The sequence below is a fragment of the Strix uralensis genome, chromosome 1, assembly GCF_047716275.1.
Source record: "Strix uralensis isolate ZFMK-TIS-50842 chromosome 1, bStrUra1, whole genome shotgun sequence".
Classification (NCBI taxonomy): domain Eukaryota; kingdom Metazoa; phylum Chordata; class Aves; order Strigiformes; family Strigidae; genus Strix; species Strix uralensis.
In genome coordinates, this window is record NC_133972.1 from 83,474,609 (window position 1) to 83,487,495 (window position 12,887).

The 12,887-nt window shown below is 46.3% G+C and overlaps 1 protein-coding gene across 1 annotated transcript in view; it reads right to left on the bottom strand.

The window, feature by feature from the left end:
- TNFRSF11A (TNF receptor superfamily member 11a) overlaps positions 1–12,041 on the bottom strand; it is a 28,679-nt gene extending 16,638 nt beyond the window's left edge. Inside the window, exon 1 of the mRNA XM_074873580.1 lies at positions 11,531–12,041. Coding sequence (XP_074729681.1) covers positions 11,531–11,590 — 60 coding nt within the window. The 5' untranslated portion in view covers positions 11,591–12,041. The remainder of the gene's footprint in view (positions 1–11,530) is intronic.
- Between the last annotated feature and the right edge of the window lie 846 nt (positions 12,042–12,887).

Genomic DNA, 12,887 nt, shown 5'->3' on the forward strand with positions numbered 1-12,887 from the left:
TATTGGATACAGTTGTTAAAAATCTCATTTACTTGGAAAAAGCTGCAATAAAGCTTCTGCTGCTGATTAAAGGGAGCTTTTGCCATCTAATAGCATATGACAGCCCTGTGCCTACTGATGCTGGTTTCCATTCCCCTACTTAGTGTTCTCCCCTTGTTTCCTCCAAGTCTTTACTTCTCCTCTTCACTCCTTTTCTAGTTTCAACAATAGCAGTCTCTTTAAATAGGAAACATTTTTCCTTAAGCACCTTGTTCTCTTCTAATGCTGGGAAGGGTCTTGTGACTTAAAGATGACCAAAAGGGTTGAGCTTTATCTTTAAAACGTCACCTTTTGGCCTGGAGTTTGAGCCATGGGTTGGTGCATGACTTGTGTTTATCAAAACTGCGCTAGCTGTGTCTGGAACAGAATAACCACCTCAAGTCAGAGGTCCTGAGTTTCTGTATTTTTGCAGGTTATAAACCACTTATAGCTATTTTTTTTAAATCATTAGAGCAATCCCAGGTCAAATTAAGAGTCCAGTCTTGCAAGAAATCTTCTGTTGTACCACATATTTCCTTCTCTCTTTCTTTGCACTCATTAGCAATACCTTTCTCGTGATTAGATTATATGTTTTTTTGGAACAAACATTGCATTACGGGTTTGCGCAGCACCTCCCAGGATAACAATCAGTGCTGGCGAGGCGAGAGGCGATCTAGGAAATGGAAAGCCTGGCCAGCCTGGCAACTGAACAGTGACACCGCTCAGTGTCCCAGGGGAAATGCTGAAAACACTCCTGTAATCGAAGGAGCTCATTTTCTGTAATGTACTTCAGGCAGCATCTGCTAAAACACTAAGCTGGCCAGCATGGGGTTGAGGTGACGTTGCAGGACCAAGCAAGCAGAGAGAAGGTCTTGAGACTGATTCCCTATTCCCAGCCATCCAAAATGGCAACAAAAGGAGACCAACAACAGGTCCAGTCACTCGCTTTTTGTCACAGAATGTTCTCTTCTTCCTTGTTTGCCCCAGTTTGATAGTTCCTCTTTAGAAGAAAAGACTAAAAAATTACTGAAGTGTCAAACAAGGGCAAAGTCATCCTTTTTAAGGAAGGATATGCAAAACTGCTAAAAAGCATTTAGCTAAAGGGTCTGGAATAATTTCTGAGAATCACAACTCAGCCTAAGGAGAAGCAGCAATCCCCTGGTGCCAAGGCTATGGGAGGAGGCTAGTTGCTTGGCCACTTTTTGAAAATCATTTCATACCTCCATGCTTTACCATATAAAGAGGACTATTGTTACAATACAACTCACAGCTGCATAAATCTATGCTCTATGTCAATAAGTAGTCTCTCCTGTGACCGTGTCCTTCCCCTTTTCACACAAGCCAATGCATTCACAGAACTGCGATACTCCCTCCTTGATTTATGCTCAGCAGCATAAAGACAAAACTCTTGGCATTCATATGCTAACCCTCACGTGAGCCCAGCCTCCTCACGAAGGTGAGGGTTTTGGCCCAGTAAGGACTGGCTGGACCTGCCAAGCATGAAAGCTGGGGGGAGAGAGGACAGGAAGGGAAACAAAAGCAACCTGGGGTTTTGTTAGGGTGGGAGCTGAACTCGGGCCCTCTTGCTAACACAGCCCCATTGAAGTCAGGTTATCCCTTGTTTAACCCTCTGCCAGGGGACCGTGTGTGTGTCTCATTATCAAACTGTACATCAGCTTCACCTGGGGGCTGAGAAGCACTCGTGCTGCTGGCAGCACCATGACCTGACCTTCGCCATCACCAGCGCATTCCCGCCAGTGTCCTTCTGAGACAGGGAAGTGCAATTCATTTGCAGATGAGGAACTCGCACCCGGAGGCCAACTGGTTTTACGGAGGTGACAGGAAACCAAACCAAGTCTCCCAAGTCTCAAATTTGCCCTGTAACCCCTGGAACATCCTTCTTCTCATGGGGTGCTGGCCTGTGGGTCAGAGTGATTTGGACATTACTGAGCTCTTATCTAGAGAGAGAAGGGGCCTCGATGAATGAGAAGGTATCAACCTTCTCCGAAGTGATTAAATAAGACAAAACCCAGCCTGGTCATTACTTTGACGGTCTCACTATTGATGAAGCTGCCCATTAAATCCCACCACCACATGCAAATGACTGTTTCAGAGAGCTCTAGGTATCCTGTGTAAATTTAACTTGTCACTTTAAAAGCATGCAAAGCACACAGATTTGCACCAGTTCCTAAAAAAACAGTCAGCTTTCCTGCTTGATTAACATTACCTCAGAACAAGTATCTGTGACAGGGGAAGAGTCCAGGGGAAAAAAAAGTCAAACCTCCTGCAGGCTTGGTGGATCCAGTTCGATAAAGCACACCAACACCTGCTTACCTTTAAGCACATGAGTAGCACCGTTGACATCTTTGGAAAAACACGCACACTCATGTCAAGGGTTGCAGAACTGTGTTTTGGTGTTGAGCTGCAGGCAGCCTTTTCAGCTGCTTTTTTTTTTTTTTTTGCCTATTTGTTGAAAAGGACGCTAAGCAAGAGTGTGCTTGTGCTTGTAGGGTCGGAGAGCTGCAATGACTCAGAGCTACAAAGCACCACTGTGTTACTCAGACCTTGAAAAAACACACACACAGGTGCTTCTGAAGGGGGAACCAGCACCATTCAGATTCCTGTCCTCAGGCTTAAGGAAATATTTATTCTTGGTGCCATTGAGCAATCGGATGGCAGCAGAAGCTGTGTGTCATGGATGCTAAAATTACTTTCTCAGATGAATATTCAGACAGACATTTCAGAGAAGATAGAGTTGCATGGGTCTCTTTCCTTTAAAAGAAAAAATCTGGAAGAACAAGCTCGGGGGTTTCCACAGTCTTTTTCCCATGTCACTTCTGAACAAAAACCTGAGGCCTCAATGAGGATTGTTCATTAGGGATGATCTTAGTTTTGCAAAAATTGAGATGTAAAGGGACATGTCAAGGGGTAACTGTCTTAAGATGACACCTTAAGTTAAGACACTGTAGTTGTTTCTGGAGAGTATTCAAGTCATCTATCATCGTTTCACTGAGCAAAGCACTTCTTTTTCTCTATTTAGTATTACAGAACCAAAGTACCTATGGGAGAGACAACTACCTGTCTCTGTCTTGCACACCACTTGTTCTTTATACTTTGGAGTCTCAGTTTATTCAAATCAATTGCTTTTGAGGTCCTTAGATTTGCCCGCTGTAGAACTATAATATTTCTGTGGATTTTGGACTTTATTTGCCTTCATCAAGAGGACTGAGCTTTGACCAACATTTCCTGATCTGAAGTAGCCCTTGCAAGCACAGCACCCTGGTATCCAGCTAGGCCAACCTCTGCAATCATCTGCTGCTTTTTCTCCTTCAAATATGAGCCACTCCCTCTCCTCTCACAGGTACCAATTGTGTGCCCACAGCCTTACAGCTTCCTACCTGATTTGGGTCAGCAAAACCCAGATTTCTTCAGCTTGTTGCCAGTTTCAGAGGCTTGCCTAAAAAATTATTTAAGAATAAAAAGAGAATATGGCTCTCAATGGGCACTGCTCCATGGCTGGTGCGCCCAGGTACCCTATTGCCAGGTACTCTATTGAGGTGCATAATAGTAACATGCACAACAAGTGACTCTGGAAATTTTTACAATTGTGCGTTTATAAGGGGAAAGAGGAGTCTTATGTTAAAGACTTAATCATAATTGCATCGATGCCGAATGCAACAGTTCCTTCGTAGACAGTCTCCATGGTTGATAAAAATTCAATCAAGGCAGCACACAAGTCACAGCTTTGCAATTCCAGTTATTCGCTTGCAGGTCTGTAATTCATCATGAAAATCTTAGATTGTGAATGAAATGCTTTTGGTGATGTCAACTTTCCAGTGACCAGTAAACCACATCACAGAACTACCACCACGTGGTAAAATATAGCCGGGAAATGGCAGCAGCTAAAAACTAAATATTATTTCACTCTTAAAAATAGGTCCTTGAAACCCTGCTAGAGCCTGAATACCTAAAGAAGCCAGAAAGAACATGAGGGATAAAACCGATAATAAAGAGGTCAGGAGAAAACTGCAACTTACAGCCAGGAAGCAGGCAAAGGGCGGTAAAAGCCCCATCCTGACTATTCCCCTTGCCCCTCTGTTTTAGCGCACAGCAAAAGGCAAACACCTGAGCAACTGGTGCTGCTCCGCCAACGGGAAGGACCATTCATCAATCTCAAACCCACCAGAGTTATTTCTAGCCGACAGACTACGCAAAGGAGAAGTGCTGCACTGACCACTCTTGCAGCGGGGTGGTGGGGGTAAGGCAGGCAGGAACCTCAGGTACATCAGATGGGAGATGACGGAGGTGATAGATGGCAGGGCTGGAATGGCTACCAACCAAACCTGTGAATTCAGCCAGCTTTCTTCTGTGGACTCAAAACTCACCATCACGTGCACAGCGTTTGTCATTCAAAGACTAAGTCATCTTCATACAACAGTCAGAAGGGTACACCTAACATTTTCTTCGACTGGGTGGTCAGTAGCCTCTGCATGTTGCCTGCAGTTTGGTGCAAAACCTCATGCTTTAACCTACATGTCCTCACTGCCACAGCAATTCAAAGACTAACAGCTGCTAGGTAGAATATTTTAAAGATGAATCAGAGAGTAAAAACCCAAAAGCTAACCAAACCAAAACATTTAACAAAAAGGCTTGACAGCAAGACAATAGTCCATAACAAGCAGAAATAAAAACTGCAGAATAATGAGATTACCAAAGCTAATACCTAGACATGCTTGTGAAAAGGCCTGCAAAGGCAAATCTCTTCTAGATTAAACAGGTGCAACAGCTGCACTCCATAGGAAAGTTTAGCAGTCTCACGGCTCCAGGTACACTCTCAGTGACTCACCATGAATAACTCTACATCCATTCATGCTTAATTAAACTAATAATAATAAAAAAGGCACTAAAGACACAATCATTTATGGGGAGCATGCTCCTCTTTCATTTTAGTTCAGCAGATTATTTTTCTATGCTTCATCAACCGAAGCAGAGTCTTAACGAAGAAATGACCATGAGAGATTAGGATTTCAATGGGGACTTTCTACGCTTAAAAATCTGTATGTTTATGTACTCTTGCATTCCAACATGCCATCACAGTGGAACATAATGTATTAATCTCTTATGGAGTGAGGTGAGATCCTGCAATCCTAGCTGAGCTGCCAGGAAGAATGAGAAAGCCTGTAGAGTAAGAGGGGAAGCCTGCTTTTACCGCCTCATGCTCTGCTTTGGCTTCTTCTCCTGGGTTTTAACATTGCACATGGAACAAACGCTGAACATTCAGCAGGCAGAAATATGAAGGGTAGTGGTAGGGCTGTAGCTGTTACTTTGGATGATGGCCATATAAGAGGGGATGCATGTAACACCCACAGAACATTCTGTGTGAGTTGTAAGAATTGCATGACTGGATCTGCACCTTCTCCATCATGAAGGAATTGCTGCCGTCATTAAAGGTCTCAGGACTAGGCTGAGAATTGGTTCATTTACTCTTTAGGTGTCATCACAAGGAATCAGCTCTGCTGGGGACCATGGGCCAGTCAAGTCGGTGTAACTATTCCTCCCTGATTTGAATGGGCTTTGGCTTGTTTCTGTAAGCAGCCTGTTTTACTACACGTGGTACTGCAGGGGTGGATTTTTTTTCCTGTGAGAACAGATTTAAGGAATCTTCTCATCCTTGCTACCGAACAATGAAAAGTTACTGAAGAACATGATGCTCATAAGGCAAAACTATTTGCCATGGCAAAATAACATGCTCAAAATAGATTCCCTTGCGTGCTACATAAGCAATTTTTAGGACTTCATATGAACCTAGTAGCACATTTTTCCCTATCTGTATTCCAGATTAATGGGTTGCCTAACAAAACTTCACAGTATTTTTTTTTCCACACAAGATTTTTTTTCTCTTCCCTCCACTTTGACCACTGACTAAATATATTCTGCACCCATCTGTAGTCACAAATGTTGTTCTTTGTCATTCTTGAACAGATTCTATATACTTTTTTTTTCTTTTGGAGTAGCCACAAAGTGGTGAGGGTGAATGACCTCATTTTTTTTTTTCCCTCCTTGGCTAATTGGCTCTTGCAGGGTGGATTAAACCGGCCAGCTTGGCTTTTTTACTGAACACAGCCTTTCCTGGTCTCTTTTATCTAGATTTTAAGAGGGGAGCAGCCAGCGGATTCTGCAGAGCCAAGAGGCAGCTCCGGGTCTCAGCTCTCTGTCTGCCCATTGTGCTGCCATCCTCTGCCACAGCCCCTGCTCCAGCCTCTCCTTCAGGAACATCGCAGGGAAGAGGCAGGGAGCCACCACAGACGCATTTAGCCAAGCAGTGCGGGGAACGTGACTCTGCCACTGGGATGCTGGTGGGGTCGTGGGCGGAAAAGGACCCAGAGAATAAGGGCGAGGGTTGGATGCTGCAGCCTGTGCGACAGTAGCTGGCCAGGGGGATGTATCTGCTCCCTTCCTTGGGCCCGCATGGGCAGACCTCCCCGTGATGTTGGTGGGAAATGGATGAGGCTCTATCCTGTGGTGATTAATGACTCTTTGGCTTTGTTTGCAGCCATGACATCCTAAGCGCTGTACAAACACCAAAGAAAGCCAAGCCCTTGGCCTAGAGGACTCACGCCCTGAAAAGACAAACAAAACAGGTAACCACGGGAAGCACTGTGAAGAGCAACTGAGGTGGCTGCATAGGTATGGGACAAAAACCAGGATGTCCTGGAGTGCCAGGCGTAAGTCAGTGCTGCTCCTCTGGTGCGGTGCTGAGCCCTCCGCAAGGCACCACATCACAAATATGATTGCATGCTGTGGTGACACACGAACAAATGAAAATCAGGAAACTTGCATTTCCCCAGAGCTGAAGCATCACACCAAACGCTGCTGCTGTGGAGCAGACACAACAGCAGACTGCTCTGGGTGCCAGCGCGGCCTGCAGAGCAGGATTGCCTCCTGCAGCCCACCCTGCAACTTTCAGCCATTGCTGTTCGTGGAGGTCCAACAACAGTCTTTCTTCTAGTACGTGAACTCTGGACCATTTTCAAAGAAGAGTAAGTCATAAAAAGGGGCAAGTTCTTGCAGGCAGGCTATTGTGTTGTATAGACTGAGGCCTACCCAAGTCCATAGTGCAACCTGGTTAAACAGCACTTAATTTTCACATTGCATTTATAACACACCAATATTTGCCTTTGCACTTTCCGTCGGTAATAATGAACCATTCTCAGAGCAGCTGCTCCGTGCAGGCAACACCAACCAATCCATCCTTGAACCGGAGGGTGAGCAGCTGCAGCAGAAGCCAGTGCCGCCTGGCAAGTTGAGTTTCCATTGAAAGGAAGGGGGCAGCCTGAGCAAGGAGCATGGCTGCAGCTGAGAACATGGTGAAGCAGCCATCTCTGTTTCCCTCTTCTCCCCACTGCCTGCCTCCAGTAAGCTAATCCAGCATCTGAAGCAACCACCTCCTCCAAGTGTCCAGCAGCCTTCGCACTGCAGAGTGGCCCCTCGCAGCACAGGGTGCGGGATGGAAGGAGGTCTGAGTTCTGTGGTCACAGCACGGGGTGGCAGGAACCCTCCTGGCTCTGGTCGCCACAAGCACCTCCTGAAGACCCAGTCATACAGAGAGGAAGATGGCAGGGAGGAGCAGGAGGAGGACAGCCTTACAACAGAGGTTACCTTTTCACTGTGTCTGGGCCTGTACCTAGTAGAGCAGGGTCCTTCCATCACTTGAACTCCAAGGGACAGATGGATAAACATAGCAAAGTGACTCAAATAGCGCTAAGGTATAAATGCCACAGGGCACCACTTTGAGGGTTTAATAATTTTCTACACTGCAGTTATGCACGCATCCCTTTTACCGTCTACACTGGTTCTTGCAAAGCAGTCAAATTACACCTCACTTTTCTGAGGGTGCTTAGGACGTGAGTAACAGGCAACAAACAGATCCTTAGGGCCACACTTACTCTCTTCTGCTTGACCTGCATTTATTTTCTTCTGGCACAGTATGAAGAAAGCCTTGTGCCATAAATGACGTCGGTCAGTACCCTCGAGATGGCTGATAAGCTTTGAATTCTACTGACTTGTGAAATGTGGTAAAGGTTTGTTTTGGTCCTGTTTGTGGGAAAGAAGAAATTAGATCAGGAGGATGATGCTTAACATGAAAACAGAAGCAGCAGAGGTTTCTCAAATTGTGGATTGGTTTAGTTTTATGTGCATTATATTCCTTTTATATGAGGTGCTATAAGATTTTTCACATGTTCTGTGGGAAGCTGAAAAGCAATGAAAAACTCTTCCAATTTCCCTTGCAGAAACCATTCCTGCAAGGGCATTTTGACAAGTGAACTAATTGAGTTATAGTAACTTTGAAACCCATGCTGTTAACAACAGAATAAATATAGGAGTTTAGATTAGATATTGCACAAGTTTTGCTCTACTGAGTAATTCCTTTGGCCCTGATCAGAGCAGGAATACTGGACCAGGAGAGCCCATAATGTAACACAGCATGAACGGTTTTATGCTCTTTTATCCCCTCTCATTATGAAGACTGTGTATTTTAGGAAGTTAAAAGATAATCTATTACTTTGGCCAAAATTTCTCTGTATTACAAATAATTCCACATGCTTGCAGTGAGCAAAGTTTCACTATAAAGTAAATATTACGGAGTAGTGGAAGAACCCATCCCATTGCCACAGAAGGGAAGAAGAGTCCTTGGCGTTAAACCAGGCAACTGGTTTATTGCATATTTGCAAATGCACATTCTCACAGGCTTTAACTCCCAACTGACAGAAACATGTATGCTCTTCACCGGCGTTAAGCAAGAAAAGGGATGTGACTATTCTGTACAAAGAAGCTGAGCAGATCACACCTCAGAAAGCAAAATACCATGTCCTCTGACAGGCACCCACAACAAATCACTTGGAAAGATCATCTTGTGGCTGAAGCACAAGACAAGGAGGGCTGAGGTCTGCTTCCAGCAGTTCTGCTCCATGCTCGGTGTGTGACCTAGAGCAAGTCACGAATTCTCTGTTCCTGTTTCCTCTTTGGTGAAAATGATGATGGTGATCATGTCTATTCTCAGCAGAATTATGACTACTCATTAACTTACATTTCCAAGTGTTTTTCATTCTTTGCAGGAAATACACTGCAAGTATCACTGCCCTACCACTACCCGACCATATTACTGACTCTAAACTAACACAAGTGCCTTAGACAAACTTCAGCCCTAGCTCACTTATTCTCACAATTTCTTCCATCACAAACCAACACTCTTATAAGAAACCACTGTTCAAATCAGTCAAGCAAAGGAGAACCTGAAAGGCTGGCTGGGAGCAGCATCTCTCCAGGCTTGCCTTGCTTTCACATTCTTGACTTGCAGGTCCTGCTCACTGTTGCAGACAGGATATTAGATTAAGGGGCTTTTTGACAACGTATGGTTTATCCTATGTAAATTTACACTACAGCTTTCCTGGAGGCCCCCTACTATATTTTGTACTGCTACTTGTCCAAAGCATTGGCTATGGAAAGTTGCACCCTGTTCAACCACTTACAGACTCAGAATTAAGCACATGTTGAATGCAGTGGAAAGACTTTACACATCAGCCCCAAATAACTCCAAGTTCCCTGTTTTGCATCCTCTGAAAGGCTATGAATCGAGAGGTGAGAAATAATGAGGAGCTCCTCCTGGCTCCTACATCAGGGTACCCAAAACATGCTGGGAGCTATAGCCTGGAAAGCTGAATTTCCAAGGTTTGGTCAAGAGTTCAGCAGGTTCCAGGCAATGAGGAGATTCCAAAGGGAACAACTGCCCCAAACCCAAAAGGCACCAGAAGGAAGCAAATATGTAATGGTTAGTGAGCTAAAGCAAAGGTACAAAGAACACTGAGATCTGCTCATCATGTGGCATTGATCACAGTCCTGAACACCAGGGCAGAAGACAAAAGACAGATACAGAGGATACTGATGAATGGAACAAAGCACCTGAAAGCTAAGGTTAAACATTACATTTGAAATAAGTGGGCTCATTCATATACATATGGCGGACACCTGGAAAGCAGCAATTTAAGAGAAGCCTAAGGAGTGAGGGTGGACAAGAATGAAACATACATTTTAGCGGGGAAAAAAGGCCTGTGTGGTTTTAGGCAGCATATTTAGGACCAGGGATCCAGAGGAAAGGCTCTCAAGGACTATGCGGTCAGACATTAAATTGTAAGCTGTAGACAGCAGAGGGTTTTTTGTTTTGTTTTATCTTTTTTTTTTTCCTTGAAGCTGCACCTTGCTCTCAGGGAACCCAGCCATGGCCCAGTTATAGCACTACTTTGAGGGAAGCACTTCAAATGACACAACTAATCAAGAATAATGACACAGAGAAATACTAGAAGTTGAAATGAAAGAAATACAAATGGTAGCTAGGCTGCCAAACATTGATTAATGGAGGAAATAAAGTGCCTGTAGCATGGGATTTGCAAACAGCCTGCCAGTCTAGAAGGGTCTAAATAACCTGAAGGGAGAGGAATAATTTTTAAGCTGTATAATTATAAAAAGCAAAGCAAGATTCTGCAAATTTAAACCACTGGAGGAAACCCGATGTATGCCATTCACAAGGCTCAGCAAGAGCTGTCTGTAGAAAGTCATCCTTCTGAAAACAGGGGAAGATCAGCAATGATCCCAACCATAAAACATGCTGACCATTAGCCACCTGGCATTGCATGAAGCTGCAAAAAGAGCATGCTCTGTTTGCAAACAACCGCAGAGCCAAACCTTGCTCAGATCTTTCCCCTGAGACGAAAGGGCTGCCCTTTGGGGGCAGCTGACCTGCGAATGGGGTTTGGTTCTCAGCTCTGTCATGAGCAGCACGTGAACCTCCAAACGAGTCACGTAGCCAGTCTGGGCCTCAGTCTTCCACCCATGGACCTGGGGCCACAACACTGTCCCACCTCCTGGGGCCGCTCTTGTAGGTTGCCTACATTCGGGATGGTGGAGTGGTCAGCGTGAGGGGGGCTGCACCCCTCCGGGGAGGCCTAAAAGCTGTAGCTGCGCTGTGAAGGCCATACATGCTCGTCCCATGTCTGAGCGACAAGTGTGCTCACGCTCTCTTGAATAAATCTCTTCAGTAGGGTGGAGTCTGCCTTATTTTTACTCTACATGCAAATTATATGCCTCAACAACCTCACTGCAAATATTTTCTGGTTTCTCACACCCTGCCCTGGGCAGGAGCAGGCTGTTTTCCCTGCAGATCCTCTGGCTTCCTTTGGAGTTTGGGCTATTTTGATTTTAAAGAAGTGAGAGAAGCTTGTGAGACAGGGCGAGTTGCAGGGGAAAAACAAAACAAAAACCAAACAACCAGAGGAAAAAAAAAGCAGGCAAAGCTGTTCTGCTAAGCCCGGCTCTGCCAGTGCTGGCGGTGCAAGATGCCACGGGCTCCAACTTCGGTGCCTCCTCCGAGCCACAGGCGAAGAAACAAACCTCCCCGGGTGAGATGCGACACCCACCTTCCCCCTCCTCCAGCTCAGCCCTGGCAGCGCAGCCTTACCTGTTTGCCAGCGGCAGTGAGGCAGAGGAGAAGGAGCCAGCAGCCTGACGGGACGGGCATGTCTGGGTGTCCGTCTCTGCCTCCTCCTGTGGCTCCTTTTCCTGCCACTGATGAGAAACTAGATCCTTCCAGCCAAGCCCCCGCGCCCCGGCAGCAGAGCGAGGCACATTTGAGCTAGCTACTTCTCTTTCTTCCTTTCCTTCCTCTCAGCTACACGAGGGGAGAAGAGAGAAGAAGAAGAAGAGAGAAAAAAAAAAAAAAAAAGCGCCTGGCTGTAGTTCCCACAGCATTTCCTCAGACTTGACATGCAGGTTTTTTTTTTCCCCTCTTCTTGTCCCTCCCTTTCCTTTCTCCACCCCCTTTTACAAGAAAGTTTAGTCACCATGCCCACGTCCCTCCTCCTGCCGATGGGGACTGCTTTCCCGGTCCTTCTCGGCAGGGCCATCCATCCACCTGCCTCCCACCCTCTGCACCCTCCCTTCCCAGCCCTCCTCTTACCTGGTGCCATCCCTCGCTGTGCATCTGCCCCGTAATTGCCGCCTTCTCACCGCCACCGCTGGATATTGCCTTACGCTGTCAGAGGACAGCTTGGGCCTTGGCCAGCCTCCCACCTCGCTCTCTGATCCGACCTCCTGCCGGCACCTGCCCCCAGCACTGGGGAAAGGCTCCCGCACGTCACGTCCCATCCCATCCCCTATCCCATCTCTATTCCCATGCAACAGCCCTCTGGGTGCCAGCCTCGGCGTTTTGGCACAGCTCGAAGACCCCACAAGTACTTTGCTTTGGCCGATGGTGGGTGGGATTGCTGCCAGGGGAAAGAAAAGCGGAAGATGTGCTTCGGGAGCTCTCCGAAAACACCCCACGCTGTGCACCCTTGCAACCCGACTTGGGACAGTGCGAAGTGGCCTCTTGACCCCAAAACAGACTCATCGCCAACACTGCTAACCCAGCAGCAACCGCCTTGCCCAGCAAAAGAGCAGCTGCAGCTGATGGCATGCTGTTTGAAACCGGGCACAGCCCGCGATGCCCCTTGTCTCGCAAAGGGAGTGGGAATCCTCTGCTGTGGGGCAGGAGAGGGCAGCGACGATCTATGGGGGGCTGGGGATCCGGCAGAGCCATGTCGTTACAGCACCTTCTCTGCCTCCCCGTGCTCACATGCTGCTGTGAAATAAGCTGGGAGCGTGCTTCTGACTTGAGCAAATAAGGAAGTTGTTCTTTCACTTGTGTATTTCGATTTAACCCTTGACCAGAAAAATTAAAAGTTGCCCTATGTTTGCAAATAAGTAAACAAACTCAAACACAAAAGATGAAGAGGATATTTTAAAAAAATCCTTTACCTGTGCTGCTGTGGTCTGAT